General features: G+C 45.8%; 1 protein-coding gene across 2 annotated transcripts; it reads left to right on the plus strand.

The window, feature by feature from the left end:
- The first annotated feature begins 12303 nt into the window (after positions 1–12303).
- On the plus strand, positions 12304–20621 carry PLEKHF1 (pleckstrin homology and FYVE domain containing 1). Of its 2 annotated transcripts, none has more exons than XM_035543543.2 (2): positions 12304–12403; positions 18219–20621. In XM_035543543.2, exon 2 carries the CDS (start codon positions 18231–18233, stop codon positions 19050–19052), a length of 822 nt encoding a protein of 273 aa, XP_035399436.1. In that variant the 5' UTR covers positions 12304–12403; positions 18219–18230; the 3' UTR covers positions 19053–20621. The 2 variants fall into 2 exon arrangements, with proteins under 2 accessions (XP_035399436.1, XP_050569186.1); XM_050713229.1 differs by having other exon boundaries at positions 12309–12389.
- Positions 20622–24317: the final 3696 nt, after the last annotated feature.

Below are 24317 nucleotides of genomic sequence, written 5' to 3' on the forward strand. Positions count from 1 at the left end.
TTTACACGAAGGAAAATCTACTCGCTGCCACAGTAGCCATTTCAATAGTTTTTATAGGAGCAGTTGCATTATGACTTCATTGAGTAAAAGGTAAGTAGCCATCCTAAATAATGAAGATTGAAGGTTTAATAGTCCCAATAAAGAATCCTGCAGGTTTTTTATTTCAAAAATTAGTTTGATAGCAAGCGTATGATAATAAGAGGAAAAAGAGCACTGGCACGTGGAATCTTTCTGCAGCCTGGGCTCCTTGGGAGCTTCCATTTCTTCTGCATATGAATGCAGAAGAATAAGGAGAGACAAAAAGGAGAATAAGCTCTTTACTTTCATGACACTGTGTCCTATCTCCATGCCCCTCCCTGCGGCAACATTTCAGTGGATAAAGGATTTGTTGGATTGTGCTTGTTATACTTAAAGGCTAACATTACTGGAACAGCTGTGTACAGCTGATCACATACCCACAAATACCTTCAAACAATGTGAAGTGCTCAGCTTAGGCCCATTTGAGTGGTGTTATGCAGACATAAACCAGCCCTGCAAATTTGTCTCAGAATTGTAACCTATTGGAGCATCTCCTTTTTTGTGAGGTAATAGTCAAGGGACTCACCATTTCTGTTATGAGACCCTATTTCCAAGGTTATATGTCACAGATTATAACAGTTATAAAAATTCAAATGAGATTTCAAACTTGGCATGAACATTCTCACTTGGGATCTAGTATTTTTTAAGCAAATCTTTGCAAGAAAACCTAAAAGTTTACTTGTTCTGTTTGTTATTTTTGGTCTATGTTGCTTCATAGTTCTCAGTCTAGACCCTTACGCACTCCCCATCACAGTACCCAAGTAATCTCTTTCCACAGCTGCATTTTCAGAATAGTAGTTCTGAGCTAGGACAATTGATTTGACATTTGTTTCTCCAAACAGGAAGCTTCCACAAAGGCTTTTACAAGAACTTCTGTTCCAAGGCAGCCACCTTTTTTTTTTTTTTTTTTTTTCCCAGCCATAAAGCACCACATGTGTTTTAGGAAGTAAAAAGTGGCAACCACATTAACCTGAATTATGGTAACAATGACTACAAAACAAGCCGGCTGCGGATTTGCAAACACAATCTCCAGATGTCTACAAAAGATCTGATTTATCAAACATACTCCACGCAGGATTTGTTGTGGTTTTGAACTTTCTAATAAAAGATGCTTGTAGTATTTATCTACTGTTAGTTTCAGCAAAAAGTGCTGCCCTTATGATATCTTTCAAAAAGGTGAGCGGATCCCTTTAGAATAATCCCCTGGATACAGACAGAACCACAAACCCCAGAATTCAAAAGTTGGAACCACCAATGAAATGAAACAGGATGAAGCTGAAAGTTAAATGTGTATGTGTTGGGGGGGAATTGTAGGAATTGTAGGCAGCTTCAAGAAGAAACCTCAGGAACCACGTGCTTCCCTCTGCATGGCACCTGGTGCTGCTTAAAAGCATGACACTAAACAGTAAAGATTAGTTCTACCTTTCATTTTGATCCTCAACCTCTCTGCTGAGGCCATTATGAGAAACCCTGGCTAGTTCTCACTTTGGTGATGTTTTTTTTTGAAATGATTGCCTGCCATACAAGGACTGGACTGACATGAACATGTTCTTTCCAAGCAGGTCTTCAAACAGGCGTCCCCTCAGACAAGTGCTGCATGCGAATAACTCACCACTCATGTTAGTTGTAGAGTGGCACAGTAAGGGCAAGAAGTAGCAGAGCCATTAAATTTATATTCCCTCACCTGCATTCCCACAGTTCTATCATGCAGTAGTTTGGTCTGAAAACCTATTCTTCATACAAAGATTACGAGGCCCCATATATCCTAGGCTCAATCTCCAAGAGAAAAAAAAAAAAAAAAGCACATACATACATGGAAATGAAATAAGAAAAATACAAGACATATTTTTTTTATTTTGCATTCACGGTGCAACACCTCCTATTTGCAATGACTTGTGAAAAACAGCTTTTGGACAGCACTGCACCAACATAATTTCCTTTGCTTCTACTTCAATTAAAAAATAAAAATAAAAAAGATATAAAGCTGGGTCAATTCTTTAGGATACCTTAGAAAACCTGAGGTTTTCAGTTTTCATGCAACGGCTTACTTCCATAATTAACAGAGAGTGAGTTCCTAAGGTGAACAGATTGAGTAATCAAGCTCAATTAAGCATGCGCAATACGCACTGTAACAACATTCACTGTTTGGTGAAGTGATAAAACAGCTTTATTTTCTTTTGACTCCTGGCAGTCTATCTCAAAGAATTGTTCATCTCTCCTCCCCAGCTAGCATTTTCAGGAACAGGTATCATGAATTCTAGCTATTTTGTCAAAGATATTTTGGGGGAGTGGGAAACAAAGTAAAACATCCTACAGCTGTATGGCAGGGGACAATATTATCACCTACAGAGGCATCAAGCTTTGCTGGTACAGTCCACGCCCTGAGCAAACATAATTTTCGTGCGGGACGGAGGTATTGTGCTCTGGAAGATGCCAATTTTGGGCTATGTGCTTATGAGGAAAAGAAAGCTTTCTTCCCAGGCAGCAGAATGGTTTGTACCTTCAAGAAAACTAAATTAACATCTTGTGGCTCGGTTCTGACGCACAGGCATTTCATTTATTACTATTTTTGTTTTTGTTGTTTTCTGTTGCAGCTAGCATAAAAATAGAAATCCCACCTCTTTCTATGCTTAGAGCGATATATTTTGCTTTGTTACCAGCAGATGGAGCCAGACGCTCACAGGTTTAAAGGGATTTTTTTTTCCTCTGTTCTAACAGAAAAAACAGCCGTGAAGCAGACGGTGCCTAGAAACTGCTCCCTTACCTTACGTGAACTTGCTTTTTTGCCATGCCTATGCGTACAGCTAATCTGGTGCATGCCTTACCCTATGTCAGCTGCCTTTCTCTGAGGTTTCCATAACAAGTGATTTTATTTTCTGCAAATATGTTTTCTAAATTATTTTGGTGCCAAAATGAAATCAGGAAACAGAACCAAACTAAGACAGGCATTTCCAACTGCTAAAATATCGTACCTTTCGTTTCACTCACATGGGGATGTATTCTTAGAAGTCATACATCTCCCAGAACCATCAAAGTAAGAATCTTAACACTTCATCTTGCTGAAAGCCACATAAACGTAGGACACAGAATAAACATCATACTATACTTAAAGCTTAAAATACATGCTCAGATGAGAAAATAGGCTAGGCCTGTACTTCAGCATTGCTGCTGTCACTCAGAGTGAGACCTGCAGCTGAGTAACATGCCTTTCCTCATCCCAGCAGCATGCAGCTGCCCAGCATGACTGGCTGCCACAAAGGTACAGCTGTTTTTTCTCACTGTTAGGCAGGCCAATAAAACCCATATCCTGCTTCAAGACCTACTTGTAAAAAAAGCAGTGGGAGCAGCTCCACCACGGCTGCAACAGCGCTCCTCAGGCCCGCTCCAGGGCAGCTCCCCCCACTGTCCTACAGACACACTCGGGCTGCAGCAGGCAAAAAGCATTGCTGAATGCCCCAGCAGCCCTGCGCTGAGCCACTGTGACAGGGCTGGGCAAGTCTGACAGCAGCAAGGCTGCAAAACGCTGTCCCTTAGCCAAGGGCATGTGCTCACCTCACTGCATACAGCCATCTCCAAGCTGGGTGAAGATGAAATGAGCGTTTGTGAAATGACATGCAGCTGAGGGGTTGAGAAACTCTTTATTAAAGGTATTAAAGCCCATTAGGACTTCCCTTTGTTGGCTACTTGCTTTGTGTCAGCTGTACGAGCAGACAGCTCTAGAGAGCCACATCAAAGCAAGATAATGGCATTCCTAGTTGTGCGATTCTAATAAAGCCAGCAGAGATCTTTCAGGTAAAAATGTTTATTGTTCAAGAACAGTTAGGTCCTTTCATGTCCTTTCCTGACCTGGCAGTGTCCCAGGTTGCTACAGAAGAGTTTTAAATAGACAGACTTAATTATGCTATGTACCACCCTTACTAATCTTAGGCAGCAGGAGCAGCAGCTAGCAGCTTACTCTTGTTCATTTCATTACTACAATGCCACAACCCCTTTTTAACAAATTGTCCATCATAACACCTAACATCTCCCTAACAGGCCATTAAAAATGGAATCAGCAAAACATTCTAGCTAAGTGGCTCACCAAACAAACAAAATTACTTTTTTTTCCAAAATCTAAATACAGGACAAAGCATGCTGCCTCTTTAGTAGGAACCCTGAATGCTGCGACCTGCTGTCAGCAGTACTCACACATCACACAAGGCTTCAGCTCCCACCAGCCCCTGTGAACCACCATCTGCTGGAGAAAAACAGAAGGGTTTGTGCAGCACTGAGTGGAGCCCACAGCAGGCAGGATTGACACATCTGTCATCCTCCATCCAGAGTTTGTGAGTGCCACAAGAAGGCTTTGGAATGCGGACAACTGGAGTAATAGTTATTACTAATTCTCAGCTCTTTTTTTCGAAAAATTGAACTTGCAGGCACATCTCCACCAATCAATTAAGGAATCCCTGAGTGACTAACCTGAAGAAAAAGTCATACTGGCCCTTTTTCCCTCGTTTACTTCAGTACTGTGGCCTAAAGTCCGTACAGGTGTGGTTGCCAGGATTTTAGAGCAATGTCTCCAGCACTCACACAATCACTTAAAGCCTTGGATTTGCTTCCTCTGCCAACAACAGAGGGACAACACCCGAAATCCTTAGGAAACCTGACATTTGGGAATCACTTCAGGGCTAAGAAAGCACTCTGTAAAGGTGTAAAGAAAGCTGTGGATTAGGACCGTGAGGCAGGAAAACCCCTCAGCATGGACAAAAAGGACTTTCCTACTCTTCCCCTTTGCCACCTGTGTCTGTTGCTGAGCAGCTACAGCTGTTGCAGCAGATCCACTCAAACTGGGGGAGGCTGAGACATCTCAGCCACGCACCTGGTGCAGGCAGAGTTCAGCTGCGCAGCAAAGCCACCAAAAGTGGCTGTATTGTGTGTCTACTGGGCTTAATCTGCATTACTCTACAGAACTCATGAAGGACACCGAGCAGCATCTGTACAGTATGCTAGACGTATTCTAAATACATCACCTGCACTGTTCCTGCTCTCTCTGCCCAGAGAGAAATGGAAACCCCAGACAGAAACACAGGATTCGTATTGAAGATCGCCATTGAAACAGGACAGCAAGCCAAGGAAATCTTCAGGAAGTAGCAGAAAAGGCCACGCTGTTGATAGACTATTGTGTTTGTAAGATGGACGGGGAGTCAAACTGCTTTGTAAAGAGACCAAACATATCACTTAATAAAAACAAGGCATCCTACAATGAACCTCTCCTTCCCATATTTATTCCTCTCTAAACGCAGCAGTGCACAGATTATAGGAAATGGTTTTACATTTAACTTCAACCCCAAGTGGTAAAGAAACGGATTGTATCTCACAATGTAAATTTGCATCTACCATCATTTAATGGATGTTTTATACATGCTATGTACTACTGTGTTTTTATGGAAAGGCAAAAAAATTACTTGGGAATTTGTTTTTAATTAAGCAATAAGGCTCAATGGGGTACTGCTATCACGCAATAAAACCACTCCTGGGGTGTTGTGAGGCATTTGGTCCAGATGAGTGCTTCAAATCACCCCCAGATTGTGATTAGATGATTACTCCCTGGAGTTAATATTAGATGGTTCTCTCTAGAGTTGTCTTATTGCTATTATAAAAAGTCTTCAACATGGGGAAACTAAGTAGCTTTTGTGCTTGAAGAAGATGAAGTTCGCAGTTTCTACTGTTGAGTGGCTGTCTGAGCTGTGTGGGTCCCATAGATCAATTCACCTATTTAGCATGCGTGAAAGATCATCTCAGTGCATTTCTTTGACCTAAACAGTTTTACAATTAAGTGGCTTTCTTTTTTCTAGGAGATGGAAGGATATAAAGAGGCAAACAACTCCAAAATAAAGCAATCCCAAGACAAGGCGCTAAGGAATTTGATTCTGAGATATGTCTTACTGGCTTTATCTTTTGGTAGGGAATAATGAATCCTAATCACTATTATGCTAATTGTATTAATGAAGGCTAATGCATGCAGTAGTGGTAAGAGATTCTCCCAAGTTGGGTGCAGGAGGAGGTACACAGCCTGAGGCATTTCTAGGGGCTCCCAAGCTAATGAATTCAAACAGCCCAAATGGTACAGAGCCAAATTGCACTGCCTTCCCCTACCTCCCCTCAACTGCTCTTCAGGGTTCAGGTTACAGATGAAGCATTTCATTCTGGAAAAAAAAAAAAAGAACAACACATACCCAAAAACAAAGTCTTCTGCATATCTCAGTATACCAGAAAGAGAGAAATCTCAGGAAACATTAACTCTTGCAGGTACCTTCCACTCCCCAAAAGGCAGGATGGTAGCACATGCACATGGACAATTTTTGCACGGCTCAAGCTGATGTACAGAGCAAGACTCTCAACTCCTCCTTTCAGATGTCCCTGAACAGCCTGCCACGCACCTCCTATTACAAGAAATCCCTCTAGTTTCTCAAGCAGGCAATATTTTTTACACTTCATAAATTATGGTGCGATCCTTCACACACATCCTCTGTATTCTGGCCTACGTCACATCTCATATGCTGCACAGCCCAGTCAGCGACAGGCTCCCTAAAAGCCAATAAACCTCCTCCTACCTCATATGAAACCCCCATGGTTCCTCCTTCAGCTCAGCACCTCTCCATTTAAAGATCCAACATGTCAATGGATGGGGATCCCAGTCAAGTTAAGTTTACTCTTTTGTTTCCAGGATTTCAGCAGAACACCCTGAAAACATGCTGTATTTCTGTTTCCCCTCATATTTGAAGAACACAAAAGGAAATAAATCCTTACTTTTTTTCCTTTCCCTTTCATAGAACTCTGCAATATGCACTCGATGCATAAAACTTCCCCAGATGCCCCAGGTAATCACAACAGATACCCGCCTGCACAAAAGGCATTGATGTGGGGAAAGGCACAGGCCCCTCACAAAGAGATGACTTTTCCTTTCTGAGCAACACACACACACAGCCTGGGCAACGGTTCCAAAGGAAAGAGACCAAAGCATGTTCTTCACATAGATAGAAGCTATATCCATGGACAAAGCAGGGTTTCTGAATGAAACTCTTTTATGTGTCTTTGACTAATCAGTCAATCATAAGTGAACACATTTACATCTTTTAAAATTAAGTGATGATTATCACACTCTTGTTCCCTCTGCTTTTTTCTCCATTTTAATATCTGAAATGCCTAATTTAACTAAGTTTAGTGTTTGAAATACCTCATTGTTTACCATGAGTTATATTGTGCAATAAAAGCACACTGAATATGAGATCCCTGTTTAAATACAACAACAACAGTAGGAGAAGAGTTCAGAACATGCACAGAATTATGTTATTTGGGAAGGACAGTCAAGCTTCAAAAAAGTACTCTCCCTGAGTGTACTGCAAAATGCTGTTTTAGACATGTCATTTTTCTACATTAATTTCATATGTTGCTCTTCCAATATTGTACCCCTCTGCACTGAATGCAGCTTCTTAGTCATCGCCTCGTATTCCCAGCGCCAGAAGTCCAGCAAGCCCTCCTGACATCTGCCACACTCCTGCCCACTCTCCACTTGACCCCGCAAGAGCAAGGCAGCGCAATTTTTCTGCTCATGGTTTTACATTTCAAGTGTTAGCATGTCTCATGTGTTTAGCATACTGTACCAGGCAGAATGGTACACACTGATGATATCATATAAGGAACATAAAAGTGATCAAATACCCTTATTATTTTACAGTCAAGATGGGGGCTTTCAATGGAACTACATGTTACATGCTGATCCAAAACTCCACTGAAATTAAAACTCTTACCAAGCTTTGGATCAGATCTTTTAACTACTTCTGTGATTACAATTACAGACCGCGGTGAAGAGAACAAACTATTAACACTGAAATTGACTTAGCAGGGAAATCCTTAGCATTCCTCTCTCCAACTATATGTTTCACCACTGCTATTTATCAGTGACAATTAAGAAGGAACAAGGAAAACACCTTATGCCTCCACAGCCCTGAGATGCACAGACAACTGTCAAAGCTTAACACACACACACTGGTGTACAGCCTGAAGATAAAATGGGTTTGAAAACCTCCTCATAATGGTGAAAACCACAAATGTCTTTTTTTTTTTTTTTTTACTGGTGAGAACACACACCCTTGTTTTTTTTTTTTTTTCCTAGAACCCAAGCGCAATTAGCTATTATGTATTTATACACAGCTTTTAAATTTAACCTATGCCATTTACGTCCTTGTTCAGTTTTGGTTGTTCAGCAGTCAAGGAACAGCACTGCATAGAATAGACTCAGAATATCCCAAGTTGGAAGGGGCCCACAAGGATCATGGAGTCCAGTGCCCAGCTCCACACAGGACAAGACCAGCCAAAAATCCGACCCTGTGTCTGAGAGCACTGTCCAAACATCCCTTTAATTCTGTCAGGCTCAGGGCCGTGACCACTGCCCTGGGCGGCCTGTCCCAGTCCCCGACCACCATCTCAGTGCAGAACCTTTCCCTAACCCCCAGCCTGACCCTGCCGTGTCCCAGCTCCATGCCGTTCGCTCGGGTCCTGTCGCTGTCCCCAGAGAGCAGAGCTCAGCGCCTGCCCCTCTGCTCCCCTCGTGAGGGAGCTGCAGGCCGCCATGAGGCCTCCCCTCAGCCTGCTCTGCTCTGGGCTGAACAAACCAAGCAGCTCCTCATACGCCGTACCCTCAAGGCCCTTCACCACCTTTGCAGCCCTCCTTTGGACACTCTGTAATAGTTTTATGTCCTTCTTGTATTGTGGCACCCAAACCCACACACAGTACTTGATGTGAGGCCGCAGCAGCACAGAGCACACCAGGACAGTCCCTGCCCTCTACTGGCTGGCAATGCTATGCCTGATGCACCCCAGGACACTGTTGGCCCTCCTGGCTGCCAGAGCACTGCTGACTCATATTCAACTTGCCATCAGCCAGAGCCCCCAGTTCCCTTTCTGCAGGGCTGCTCTTAAGCCCCTAATGCCCCATCTGTACATATATCCAGGGCTGCCCCGTCCCAGTTGCAGAATCTGGCACTTGCTCTTGTTAATATCATACGGTTGGTGATTGCCCAGCCCTCTAATTCATTAAGATCTCCCTGCAAGGCCTCTCTGCCCTTGAGGGAGTCAACAGCTCCTCCTCATTTAGTGTTGTCTGCAAACATACTTAGCACACATTTGAGTCCTGCATCCAGGTCATTTACGTAAACATTAAAGAGAACTGGCCCTGAAACAGAGCCCTGCAGAACCCACTAGTGACTGTGGTGACAAATACATGATCAGAATAACAGGGCTGCTGATCCAAGCAGGGAAGAACAAGGCAAAGCAAATGCAAAGGCTCTTATGATGCAAACTAGCCAGTGTAGAGAGGTGGGTTTCTTGTTTTTTTTTTAATTCCTTGCACACGACAGCTTTTGTAATGATCACTGAGATGTCTGAGCTGGACTGTAACCCTGTGGCAAGGCACACGGGGCTGTGAGTCAGGAGCTCCTGGGGCTGTTCCTCAGCCTCCCTGTGATTCACTTTGAGCCAGAGCCAGTTGCTGCTGAAAACAACAGTAAATAAACCACTATTCCTATTTCAGTGATCAAGCTGCATATGACCATATAAAACTCACCCAGTTTCGGTTTTACTCTCTGTAAGGAGGACACAAGCCCTCACATGGTTATTAGAATTTATGCTGCACTTCAAGATCCTTGGAATGAAGTGCTGCACATGTGCACAGTACAGCAATGCTGTTGTAAAAACAAAAGCACGTCTATCGTATATTACTTCCTAACACAAAAGCAAAAGGAACAAGCAAGTCTCAAGGCTGCTTTGGGGAATAGTTTCATCACTGACAATCATTTTGCAGCCAGGCTCCTAGGAAAAACTCAAAAAGTGGGCAACTTCCTGTGCCTGGGCAGAGAGGAGCCAAAAGGACCCTCTGAAACCTGTTTGTCTGGCAGTGCTTTCAATGCATTTGAACTAGTAATATTTTGGAAACCAATATTTTTCAGTTTAGATCTGTATTGACAGAGCCAAGCATGGCTCTGTGATTTTTGCACTGTCAGACTTGGAAGGACCTCATTTCTAAAGCACACAAACGATGCTGGTAGTGCTTCCGTGACACAAATCAACCACAGCAATTCAAAAATTTCTAAAATACACTGATTAGCTGAATCCACTGGGAGACAGATGCACACCACACTCTCACAGAGCACAGGACAGAGGTTATTCATTCTTACAGCTAACGTGTATAATGAACACACACTAACTTATTCACTTGTTAAGTAATAGGAGTATATTCCATGCTCAATTCACTAAAATCTTGATATCGCACTGTATCTCCATAGCTACAAACTGTCTTATCTGATGACGAAATGACACATGTATTCAATTAGTTAAAACCTCTGTCTATCCTAAGATCACGGTGGGTTCCTAACATCCCAAACTGAATCTCAACACTGAGTTTTATTCAAAATAATTTTATAAAGCATCTGCTTTTTTTTTTTTTTTTAAACATGCACTAAACATACACTGAGCTCAGAATTTAACAGATGTTTTTGTTAGTATTATAATCTAAGCTTTTCCTGCAGGCTGTTGTAGTAACTTTGCCACTAGAAGATGATAAAAATCCATTTTCTCCCCTGCAGAGCTTACCTTTGGCTGACTCAGCTGAGCAGCTGCAGTTTCCTTTACTTGCTTTGAAATTATTGCATCCCAGTTGGGCAAGGTATTTCTGCTACTGAGAAACAAGTGGTTTTAGAGACAATGCCAGAGGCAATAGATCAGATAACGCAACCAGAGCAAGGTAAGGAGACTTTAAAAGCTGGTAATTTGGGCAGCAGCTTTTTCAAGTGGTCTCACAAATGTTTCACTTTAACCGCCAGGAAAAAAGAGCTCCTGAGCCTGACTATCAAATGGTCCTTAAGATTACTGGTTACACTCTGAGTTTGTCTCAACTCAAGGCATTCAAACTGGGATGTAATAGCTTCCAAAAAAAAAAAAAAAAGGAACAAGTCAGCTCCCAAATGCAACTGCTTAACACTGAAGGCATGTACAGTGTATACTTGGAAGTTTCCCTTGCCTTATGCAGCAGCTGCCTACACACACATCCACTCCCGACTGAAGTGGCACAAAGTAAACAGAACCTTCAAACCCCAGGCTGTTTGCCTCACCCGATGCTGTCTTTGGCTGACACATTACCATGCAGTGATTGCTGCACAGATGAGTGTACTGAGAAACAAGTGATGAAGACTCTGATTACGACAACCCGACAGTGAATTCAGAATAATTTTAGCATATACAGAAAAAAAATGGTTTAAAAGTGACAATCCATGGCTGGTTAGATCTGAATTACTGTGGTGGATAAGGCTCTGACATACTCAGTTCAGGGTTTTGTATACTTACAGTTAGTTTTACAATTTAAAAAAAAACAAACAAAAAAAAAAACAAAAACATTTTATCAAGGATTAACTTCTTGAGCTGGACAGATTCTCCCCAGTCTGCCACGTAGCTCTTGGGGCAGTTGGTGCCAGGGTTGAGCATGGAGCAGCACTCAGGTGCATAAGTACCCAGCACGGGCACCTGCTCTGCACCTCCCACCACCGACAGGCTGCTCGGGCATGCTTCCCACAAGGACAGGGAAGACCCACGCTTGAGCTTGAGAAACAACCTGAAAACCCTCGCTCAGCCCAACAGTCTCCGTTGCAGGGTCTGTCCTCCCAGATGCTCAGGAAGGTGTGGACGGCCTGACCTTAGGATCTGCTTCCTGTGGCCTTGCAGGGAAACTTCATGCAGCTGCCCGAGCACTCCAGCTCTAAAGGGCGCCATAAGCTCCCAGCACACATTATCATTACCTAAGAAAACGAAAACCCGGGAAGAAAAACATTTCTAAAGCCTTGACAGGTCCATCAGTTCCCATTAAAAATAGAAAAGCCATTAGGGCGAGCGAGCGAGCGCCTGAATTATGCATGGGCGCGGGCCGCTCAGCTCTCGCCGACAGAGCCAGGGGAGGTGACAACCCCGCTGCCTCCCACCCGCCGCCGGCCCCGCCGCCAGGACCCCGCCGGCCCCGCGGGGACACCGCCCCGGGGCGCCCCCTGGCGGCGGCGCGCCCCGCCCCGCCCCCCGATTGGCCACCGCCCAGGCAGGGGGCGTGGCCTCCCGGCGGCGCGCCGAGTCCGAGCGGCGCCTATTGGGCGGCGGGCGCGGGGTGGGCGTGGCGAGGCGTGGCGCGGGCGCGGGGCGGTGGGAGCGCGGGGCAGCCGCCGAGCGGAGCGGAGCGGAGCGGAGCCGCCTCTCGCAGGGGCGCCCGGCGCGGAGGGAGCGGCCCGGAGGTGCCCGCCCGGAGGTACCGGCCGGGGAACGGGAACGGGAACGGGAACGGGAACGGGAACGGGAAGGGCCGGGGGGAGGTCGTGCGGGCGGCGCGGTGTCGCGTTCCGGGCAAGGCGCCGGGGTTTGTCTAGGGGGCTAAACGCGCAGCGGTGCTGGACAGCTTGCGGGCGCCGTTCCGCAGCGGGCCGGCAGCGCGCAGCTCCCGGCAGCGGGGCGGCCCCGACGCTCGGGAAGCCCCGGGGGCGGGAGAGGGGTCGGCGGTGGAAGGGGGGCAAAAAGGCAGCGTGCCCCGGCCCTTGGCGGCACCGGCCGGCGCTGCTCGGCGCTGCCCGGGGCTCTGCGCGGCACCGCAGCGTGGTGAGAGCGGGGATTGAAGTGCGATTTCTGGCAAGGCGAGGAGGAATTCCTCGCGTGCCGACTCAGGTCAGTAACCAAGCGCGCAGACACGCGTCCTGCTGCTCAGCCGTAAGGGGAGTGCTGCCCGCCTGCCCGCACGGGGCACTGGGAGGGGGAGATGCTCTCCTCCCCGGGTGGCTGTTGTCCTGTACCTATTTCGCGTTGGCACCGAGCTAGCCCGGGCTGCCTGAGCAAGTACCTTTAGGTTAGAGCCGCAGCCTCCTGCTGGAGGGCCCGAGGGCTTCTTAGGGCACTGGAAGGCGGCGCGTCACCGGGTTGGTGCTGATGACACAGCAAGGACAATGACAGGTGTGCGGAGGGCTGCCCTGCTGCGCTGCTTGAGCGGGTGCATGGACAGAGTGGGGGACAGGAAGGCGAAGGGGGCCGTTCTGGGAGTTTGGGGTTTTCCTTCCCTCCTCACGAAGCTGTTTGGATGCCCCCAGAGCTGGGCGGTACATGCAAGAGCTACAGCTGAACCTGAGCTACCAACTGCTGGCAGTGACAGCATCAGTCTGAGCTCCTCTAAAGCCACTGCTTGGCTGCTGCCCCACTCTGGCCCTGCGTGCCAGAGGTCCTGGGCACACCGAGCAGCAATGCGAGAAGCTCAGCACGGTTAGTCCGTACCCTGCTGGGACGGGTATTATCATTTCTCAGCCAGAGGCCTGATGTGACAGCCGTTCCCAAAATGTCCAAGCGCTAAAGTAGGGTTGCCACGAGCGTGGCTGGGAGGGCACTGCCAGCCTGCCTGCCTTCCCGCGCCCCGGTGGCTCAGCAGCTATCAGCATGCCTGGGAGGGAGGGAGAGGCAAGCTCTAATCAGGCAGGGAGAGGAGTGGAAGGATTTTTATCGCTCTAAATGCCTGCCCCGGGTACCAAGTGCCTGGATAAAAGGTGACCACCTCCTGCCGAGTGTGCTTTGTGAGGAGGAGCTCCTGTCAGCTCTGACTCCAGAAGAGGCTTCACAGCTGGCTGAACCAGGAGGGAGCGAGGTCTGGAGAGAGAGGAGGCTCCGAGCATTTGCCTGCTGAAGTCTGCCAGCAGATCTGCTCTCAACGCGCTCATCTCCGTGGGCCAGCCCTTGCATTTGGTATGCATTATGTATGCAGGGGACACCAAGACTGTCAGTTTGGGTTGACAGAGAGAACTGAAGAACCAGGTAGAACAGCTCACAACTTCGTGAGGCCTAAGCCTTAGATACAAACAGCCTTGAGAAACATACTCCAGACTCACTGATCCAGGAGCTTAGGACGAAATGCTCTGCCTGGCATGCATCAACGTGGCTATTTATAATCACAAGTTAACAAGCGCTCATTGTTGAAAGATGTGGAATTGAGTGAAGACAAAATAGCATTTTTGCCTTTGAATGCCAATTGTATAAATTGGGTTAATATATTCACTGCATAGTATTTGATCACGTGCAAAACCAATGGATCTTGACCAAAAAGAAAAAAAAGAAAATAAAACTTTGCCATGCCAAAAACTCCCATGTAAAGTAGAACATCAATAAAAGTGCATCTTCCCTCTCTCATTTAAATTGTATACGTTTCTGCCACGAGACGCATATGTGCATGTATCACTTGGTAAATAAGCACCATGATCCTGCTGATATCACAGAACAAACTTGAAGAAACAGGGAAAAATATATTTACCGAAATTAATCAAATAGATTAGAATTTATATCTTGATTTTTATATTGCATCACTGGTGTTCCTAAAGGCAGAGACGCTCACTTCACAGTAAAGGAGACTGCAGTAATAGTCAGATTCAGAAACTGTCATATGCAGTACTTCCATTCCAAAGCAAAGCTGAGCATTATTTGCAGTGAGTCACAATAGTAACAAAATCAGTTTGTGGGTGATCAGTCAAAGCAAACATTATCTAGAAACTCAGGGCAGGATTAATCTCCCAAATGGTGGGATGAGGTGAGTCACCCTTACAGATGGCTGTTTCTCCCCGCTGACTGAAAAGGGAGTGCAAAGATGCATAGAGTTATTTGTCTAAGCCTGGAGTTAAGCAATGTGAATCCTACCTAGGATGGAGTTATCTTTTCTTAGTTAACTCATGGATTTTAAGTATGTAATGACTCAGAGGGATGGAGGAATACAAAGATATCCTCCCAGTGGAAGTGTGACACGTAATGGAAACTTGCTTTTCTTTCTTTTGCGTTTCAGGATTGTGTCTATCACCTATCTATCCTGTTGTCCTTTTGCCCCATGCAGCAAGTCCCTACCTATGGCAGGGGGATTGGAACTACATAATCTATGAGGTCCCTTCCAACCGTTGCCATTCTATGATACTAGAAGTCCAAAAGCACTCTATCCTACCTATAGGCCAAAGAAATCCAATAGATAAAGCTCTCACCTCAGTAGGGCTTGCACTCCTGTTTGAAAATGAGCTAGCTTGTGTGTCCTAGCTCTTCAGGCACAGTCTTTACATCTGGCAAAATGTTTTCATTTCCACTGGGATCTGGTGCATGGAAACCCTAGAAATAGAGCTGTCTCAAGTACCAAACTCACTTGAGAGCTTGGACCGTGCTTGTAAAATGCATAGAATAAAAGACACAGGAGGAGAGTTGGTCTCCGTGATCTGCAAGTATTAGGAATCAAGATTGGCGAGAGCAGGATAAACCGCTTGATTTATCCCAGTTGGTGTTGCTGATGCCAAAAATTCTTTACAGCATTTTGTTGCATTTTGTGAGGAAGGGAACGGAGTCTCTCTTCTCTCCTGATAGCAAGTAATAAGTACTGAAACAGCGGGTTCTTTGGGGCATTCCTTGGGCTGCTGCTGATTGTACCATACCCGTGCATTCTTGCACATCTGGCAGCAGCACACCCTCAGTAGCTCAGCATGCCGTCAGCTCATGGCGACCACCTCGTGACTACAGATTGCTGGCACAGTAGTGATCTCAGGAGAATGGGGCATGGGATCATTCTTGTAATCAGCCAGCTGAAGCCTGCTATCTTCCCCTCGCTTTTTCTTGAAAAAGCCAAAAAAAAATCAGAAATTTCCTACTTCAGAGTTACAGAATCACAGAATCGAAGGGGTTGGAAGGGACCTCAAAAGATCATCGGGCCCAACCCCCTGCCAAAGCAGGCTCCTTAGAGCAGGCTGCCCAGGTAGGCGTCCAGATGTGCCTTGAATATCTCCAGAGAGGGAGACTCCACAACCTCCCTGAGCAGCCTGTTCCAGTGCTCCGTCACCCTCACCGTGAAGAAGTTCTTTTGCACGCTGGTGCGGAACCTGTGCTCCATCTTGTGGCCATTGCCCCTTGTCCTATCCCCACAAACCACTGAGAAGAGGTTGGCCAAAAAGTTGAGTTGGTTGCTCACTTCTTTGACTTCCTCTGAAGGTATTTTGTTATACTGCTACCGTCTCGCTGATGCTTTTGTTGTAAGTAGTCGTATTGTAGTTAATTTTAAATTGCATTTCACGCTGGAGAACACACATGAGTTGATGTTTAACATAAAAGAAATCCATCAAATCTGCTCTGTCCAAATCTGTCAGATCTGCTCTGGTACTTCAAGACCCTGAAAATTCACATCCTCACAGAGGGAAGTTGGAAGCCTCGCGATCCTCCCTGTAGTTCAAGGGAACGATTCACCTTGGGATTGTCCTCTTTTAGTAACTTGTCAGCTTCTGTTCGCCTTACCGTGTTGGTATCCCAGCTGATCCCAGCAGCTTTTGAGTGGGTCTTGGAAAGATTGTCATGGAACAGACAGGGCTGGCAGAAGCCGTGCTGGCATTCTTGCAGTCTCAGACAATCCCTGTGCTGCAGAGGGTGTTGTCTTCGTGGATTAACTAGAAATCCCAATGCTTGCACTCACAGAAGCCAGAGTTTCAGAAGCACTGGCCACACAACACTTCTTGCTGAAAGCTATTTCTGCAGAGATGGTAATTTCATTCAGGTTCCCCCCGGGACTAAACCAGTGTCTTAATTTTGTGCAGGCTGTAGGGAAATTCTAAACATCCTGGCCTGTTCTAGAGAAAAAAAATCTGGGGACTCAGAAGAATTGAATGGTTTGTTAAATAGCTTAGGCAAGACATAAACAGCATGCGGCAACCTTGAACAGCTACTCTGTGGTTTCCCTTCCAGCCTTCTGAAGGGGTGATCTGGGGTGAAGGGCAAGACAAGAATGTAAATCATGATCATCCCCAAAATACCCGGCTCAGCATATTACCCTCTTTCTCTTCCCTTTCCCCCCCAGATTCCAACGCTCCATGGCTGTAGGGACTCTGTCTAAGAAGGATGGGAAAAATTGTGGAGGCTGGTTCTATATGTTACTTATTCTACAAAATGCTAATAGAAACTAGGGCTACACACATCCCTGTGATCTCTGCGCTACCTCGTGATCTCTGAAATACCTCGCTTTAAGAGGAAATGACTCACTTTCTTGTGGATTGTTAGGCCTGAAGAGTCTTGATGCATCACCATTAAACACAGAGGGAATTAGGTGCACTGAAAAATAGAACTTGCAACATAAAGCAGTTCTTTACTACAAACTGAATAGCAAAACATTTGCTTTTGCTTTGGAGTTACTTTTATCTATATTTAAAAACAAGAAAGAAAAAAACCCGGGTTGTATGAGAACAAGCGTGCAGAGGTGTAGGGAAGGGTGAGTGCGTTGCGTTCTACTTCCCTTTCAGCAGAGATCAGACTTTTCAGAATGATGTGTCTTGTAGCTGGAGGAACATGCAATAGGCAGCCAAAATGCAGCTGGGGCAGTGGAGGAAGGGGTTGGCTTGTGTGGGTTTATGCATACAGCTGATGCTTTTTTTCTGCCCCACCCTTTTTTCTCCTTTTTGTCACACAAGGAGGATCAGCAGGAACAAACAACAGAGCACTCTGTTTTGTTCCAAAAGTCTGCCTGAGCTCTGGCCTAAAATGGCATTCTGAGGTGTGTGTATCTGTAACTGGTCCTCGGTGAGCGTGCTGTCAGAAATGGGACGCTTGCTCTGAAGACCATGGGTGTTCTCCATGTGCCAGCAGGGTGCCTGTGCAGCGCTGCAGCCACGCTCACTGGCCAGGACGGGCGGCGGGTGCTCCTAGCACCCTCCAGCTTCACAGTACAGCAACTCCACAGCAAGTAATGCACCCACGTATGCGGTACTTAGACCAACCTGACTCCTTTTATATGGCAATGCAGTTATACTGGTGAAAAGCAGAGTTGCAATGGAAGAGGTGACCGTATTAGAGGGCTTCCATTGCTGTAAACAGAGCCAGCGCAGCAGAGACCAAGCTGTTGCAAAGTGGGGACAGAAGCTTTGAAAACTTAAAATGCAATAAACTCACATGAAGAGTGGCGAGGAGATGGCTCCTAACCCCAGTCTACATTAGAAGCTCCTCACCTGTGCATATGTTTGATGCTTGGCCTCATCCTGGCACAGTTTGCTCAGTGCACTTCATCACTTCCTTCTTTATTTTCCTCTCCTCAGAGTGAGCTGGAGATGGTGGACCACCTCGCAAACACTGAGATCAACAGCCAGCGCATCGCTGCTGTGGAAAACTGCTTTGGGGCTTCTGGCCAGCCCTTAGCCGTGCCAGGAAGAGTCCTTTTAGGAGAAGGGATTTTAACCAAAGAATGCCGCAAGAAACCAAAGCCTCGCATATTCTTCCTTTTCAACGACATCCTGGTGTACGGGAGCATAGTGATTAACAAAAGGAAGTACAATTCCCAGCACATCATCCCCCTTGAAGATGTCACTTTGGAGACACTGCCAGACACCTTGCAGATGAAGAACCGCTGGATGATTAAAACCTCAAAGAAGTCCTTCGTGGTTTCTGCGGCCTCCCTGACAGAGCGGAAGGAGTGGATCAGCCATCTGGAGGAGTGCATCAGGCACCTGCTGACAAAGACAGGTAGGCAGCCCTCCACGGAGCACGCGGCCCCTTGGATCCCAGACAAGGCGACAGACATCTGCATGCGCTGCACGCAGACCAAGTTCTCCACCCTCACTCGAAGGCATCACTGCCGCAAGTGTGGCTTTGTCGTGTGCGGGGACTGCTCCAGGCAGAGGTTTTTGATGCCCCGGCTGTCCCCCAAGCCCCTGAGGGTCTGCAACCTGTGCTACAGGCAGCTGCTGGCAGAGCAGAAGAAGGAAGCGGAGGCTGATCGCCAGCAGCTGGAGCAGTACTGTTCTGCCATCCCAGGCTGCGAACCCTCCAGCGGTGATGACAGTGACAAATCCGACGATGACAAAGTTGACCAGTGGCCAGCAGACACAGAGTTTTATACCTCAGAAGTATCTTGGTCATCTTTCCATAGCTGACCTCCTTGGGAGTCAGCGGCATTTAAACACTGGGAAGCCAACTTCTGGCCTCCAATCCATGTCCTCCTTAGCATTTTCTCTGGAGGCCATGTCTAGGAAGGTGGATGTTGGTTCCTGTTTGTGCTGTCTGCGAGGGAACAAAGGGTCGGGGTGTTACCCCTAGTCATTCTGAGAATGTCTCACATGCAGAGAGTGACAGCCTAGTGAAGAGCCCGGACTAGAGACCTGCAGATCAGTCTTGGTCCAAATGAGTTCACCCTTCTGTGCCTTAGTATTCCTGTCTGCAAAAATAGAACAATACTTTTTTTTTTTTCTCAAATGCTTTGAGATTACCCTCAGGAGAAAAAGGAGCAAATCCTTGACTTAAACATGCTTGCCTGCCAGTGGTGAATTTCTTTTTCAGAGGCAAGGGGAGCTCCAGATGGCAATGCAGAAAACTGGTGCTTTTGCTTCCCATGATGCATTTTCTCAAGGAGAACAGAGAACTTCCAAGGCTGGCATTTTTCATAAGCATTAGATCTACTTCAGGTATTCTCATTGCAGGTGTGCAAACCAGACTGGATAGCCGCTTATCGGCGTGTGGTAAGATAGGCACGGACTTTGATTTCTACACCAAGGTTTCTGAACTTTGGAAACACTAAGGAAATGGTGCTGTGAAGGCGGAGAGGTCATACGATGCTCAATGCGAGCCGCCTTAGCAAAGTGCTGGAGCGTTTGGCACTTTCGTATTAAAAATATATATATATATAATTTTGGTGATACCAGGCAAGGAGGGAAGGAGGAGGGGAGGGGAAGAGGGACAGGTACATTTATAGAAAGGAGGGAAGGAGGAGGAAGCTTACTGCATTTGAATCAAGTGCAGAATCCCAGATCTCAACACCCAGCAGTTTCACCAGATTAGCAGAACTTGATGACCTCAAGCCTACCACGTAAAAGGGTAGCCCAGTGAGGACTTGTTAAAAGTCTTCAAAAATCCAGGAAAATATCCCAAGTTAAGATCCTATGAGGTTCAGTATTTCAGCCTCTACTCCCTTCCTGAACAAGACCCCAAGGAACTGAACATTCATTTCTGTGCTCATCTCACTGTATCAGTCTCATAATTTCAAAGTTAAGGTCCTTAATGTGTCTTCAGGATTAGAACCCAAGCAAGTTAATTTGAGATGAACTTAAAAAGTTCAAATTGTTAGAAATGAACTGTGTTTATTCAAATATTCTATCATAATGTAGCATGGGAGTAAGTATACTGAGACTTAGACAACAGCAATTATATTGCAGCAGACATTTCTACAAACTCAGTTATTATTTTAGTATATTTTTGTATTGTGTATCTTAAATTCTGGGAAAGGAACATAGCCGAGGGTACACTGCCAATGTTATAAACCATTTCCATACCAGTATCTGGTCCAAACATTGCATTGCATGTCAGCTGGCCAGAGTTATTTTATTTTTAAAAAATTTAAGCTCAAAATAATCATTTGTACTTTCTTTTGTAAACTGCCACTGTCCAATGAATTTGTATTACTTGACTGTGTGAATAAAGATACGGCCAACATAAAGAAGCCAGGAAAATACGTCACTGAAATGTGTTGTTATTTAACAGGAGTCTTAAACAAGGAATGGGATAGATGTGCTGATTCAAGCAAGGCTAGCCAGCACGAAATCTAGCTCTTAGCAACTCTTTAACCATGGGATGAATGTTCTGTTTTTTTATTTACTATCTGAAGGTGAATACTTTCAAAAAAAATGCCAAATCTGATGCTTTCTTTCTGCTTACACCATTTTATCATCATCCAAGTCTTTCCAAGTGTTTTGCAATCCCCTGCAGTAGTCTATATTAATTGAAATAGTATTTTTCTGGTGGGGGCACAGCTTAGAGTGGATCAACAAACCTTATGACCTAAACAGATGTTTTTAAAAGTAATAAGTACACTGAGTTCTGTTTTTTTCCATCCCTCTTCAAGTTTAGTTCATAATTCTGAGCAGCGGTGATTGTTTTTATAATGCCTGCCACCCACCAGAAGGGTGTATATGCTATGCAAACAGAAACTGACCTTAAAAATAAACAGCCATCAGAACAGTTCACGTGCCAAAAATAGCACGGTTGTTGAATCAGCATCCATAACTTAAGTTCCAACTCTGTATTCCTTAGGCAAAACTCTCAAGTTTCTTCCTAGTAATTGGCTCCAGAAATATATTCCAGTTTTGAATCTACTCCTTAGTCCTTTCAGAGATCAGCTTTTCTTTATCTTGTATGTCCAAAGGTCTTACTATTATCAGGCCCCAAAAGACCTATGAACTGTTTTTACCCACTAATGAAGGACAGTCACGTTTCTTACAAATGCCTTCTTGTAGAGCAAGATCTTTTTGTAATCACAGTGGCAAAAAATAAATGAAAGCCAGACGCTTTTTTTTGTGCATGATATAGTTCATGTCATTTCCCAAAATGCAGACCTTCCAACAACTTACTTCCCCATTCCTTACAGAAGGAAGGTATGCAGAATGGTCAAAGGTAGAAAAGCTGTGACACCCTTGAGAATAAGGGCAACAAGCATGACACATGATGCTATTTTGAGTATCAGTCTGAACGTCGTGTTTTGGACCTGAGGTGCACATTAGCATCTGCACTTCCATAGGCTTCTGACAGACATGCTGGCTTCCTGTACCTTAAAATGCTTTCTCACGAAGTTTTCCATTACTGCCAGACTGTCGGTCACTGCTATTCTCAGCTACACAGCCATGCAGACAGAGCTTCAGGGTATCACACAGCTGCTGCAAGCCCTCACTGTACTGAAGTGAGGGCAGGGAGACCCAGAAAGGCTGGGGCTGCTGCAGATTTGGGAAAACACTTCACGCAGAAGACCTAAGAAACCTAGCAACTATTAAATTGATAATGCATGTGGTAAAAGGAGCCTGCCGAGGAAAACATGAGGAAATTTAAACAAGGTCTCTTTTTCTTTCCCTTCTCCTTTAATTTTATTACCCAAGCTTGGGAGCTCAACACTGGGATTAGAGCCTGGGACTCCTGGCATCTGGCCTGCTGAACACATGGGTTTTACATCATGGGCTGTGCTATTACAGCAGTCCGTCTTGGAGTTTTCCAGCCTGATTCTATCTCCAATGCAGTAATGGGGCATTTCCTTTTTTTTTTTTTTTTTTTTTTTTTTTGAGCTAAATAAATCTGTTACCAGGAATTCATTAAAGTCTGCAAACCCAGCAGGAGGGAGACCAGCAGCCTGAATGCTCAGTTCAAAAAAAACACATACAGGTGGGGGATTTGTGGAGTCCCATCTTCTTCCTAAAAGACTCCCAAATGTGATGTGTGGGGATCAGTTGCAAGAAGGATTTCCTTGCTCAGCCTACTGCCTGAAGGTGTCAAAACCCATGTAGCTCAGCACTGTACAGCCATCCCCACTGTGCACCAACCTGGGCACTTGCCTGACACTGGGGTAAGCTAGTTCAGGAAATGAGACTGACTGAAAGCTGGTCTTTCCGTTCCTCGAGCCAAACCTGGAACCTAGTCACTTTTAGAAAAATGCAAGAGATTTTTGGCCCTCAACAAAATCATTGCTTTTCAGCTGGGCACACAAGGCAGAGGACAGTCCCCATAGCTGTCAGGAGCAAGAAGAACATTGGTGCACTGAACAAGGAAAACAAAACTCAAATGTTAACATCAGACCTGCTGAAACTGCTGGGGATTTTCCAACAAAGTGACAGAAAAACAGTTATGGCTATGCTATGATGAAATCCACATCAGCTCTCCAAAGTTCATGGGAAGGAGGAAGAGACACTACTGCAGCAGCCAGTCACAAAAGCAAAATGAAAGGTAGCGGGGAGATTTGAACTGTGAATAAACCGAAAAGAAAGGATCAAAGAGCTTCAGTGAAAAATGTGTGCTCAGCCTCCCCGGAGGCACAGCCAAGGAACACCACAAGCCCCAGAGCACAGTGCTGACTCAGCACAATTTACAAACATCTGAAGGCAGCGCGATGAAGCGAGCCAGCTTCGCAGTCAAATTCTTGCTGCAAGTTACTCAAATAGTCAGTTTTTATCCAGGTAGGAATTCTGGCTCTGCCACAGCCCATGGCCAATTCCATCCCACTACAACTGCAAGGCAGGTTTTCATTTTCCTCAGCTTGGGATTTTTGGTTAACAGAAGGAACTAACAAATACAGATGGCCCCAACCACAGCAGAGCCTTAAAGTGACACATCTCAAACTAAAAACAGAGGCTTCTGTTTCTGACCCTTTCTGCTCCGAGCCTTGGACTTTTAAGAAAAGTGTTAGTAGAAAGAGGATGTTAACCTATGCTTACTGTCACTTCCATGGTGGACACAGTATTGCAAAACAGCTCCAAGAAGACTCTTGGCCAACCGACCATGACCTGAGCACTGGAGGTGCTCTCCCGACCATCTGGGGAGGAGTGCTCAGCTCCCGTGAAGCCATGCACTGAGGGCACAACCAACAGCCAGGCCTGGTTTATGCTCTGTGTCACACATGGCGGAAAGCACAGTGTGGCATGCATGTACGGGAAAGAGCCTTTCCTGCCCATGCACTTGTTCGTGGAACCTCAAAAGAGAAACAGCCATCAGTGCTGTGATCTCGAGACTGCAACCGAAGGAGAAAAGGCATGCAGGGAAAAAGTATCAAATACCGAGTAACACCAAGCAGCTCCCTTTGAAGCTGGCATTTGACTTCATTTCCAGTCAGGCCCAGCAATGACAATAAACCATGAGAAAGTTTTCTGTAAACCTCTGAGAGAGACGTTGGCGGCCAACGGCAAGTTACACAATCTCCCCCATTTGTTATTACAGGAAGGAGGGGAGCTAAATACGAGAGGTTCTGCTTTAAGAGGGCTCTCACACAGTGCTTCTCCTGAGGGGAGGGAGGAATGTGCCGGGCAGAGCAGCCGCTGCCCAGCGATGAAGCCCTGGCACCGGCCTAGAGCTCGCTGGCAGTGCCGCGCGGCCTCTTGTCGCTTCAAGGAACGCCTTGTTTGTATTTCACCAGAGCATATTTGGGCTTTATATTTTTGTCCTAAAAACAATGTGAGTGTTTCAGTGAGAACTTTAGAAAAACAGGATTTGAGAAAGGAAAAGCATTAACCCAAGGCCAGACAGGCTTCTTTGCCTCTGACAGAGAACAACAAGAAAGAAAAGGTCACATGCAGCTTTTATCAGGAGGGTTACATATAAGGTAAAAACAGACACCATAGCGGTTTCACGTCTCAAGGCTCTTCCAGAGATACCAGAGGGAAAAATAACGGTGG

Source organism: Cygnus atratus, chromosome 12 (assembly GCF_013377495.2).
Source record: "Cygnus atratus isolate AKBS03 ecotype Queensland, Australia chromosome 12, CAtr_DNAZoo_HiC_assembly, whole genome shotgun sequence".
NCBI classification, from domain to species: Eukaryota; Metazoa; Chordata; class Aves; order Anseriformes; family Anatidae; genus Cygnus; species Cygnus atratus.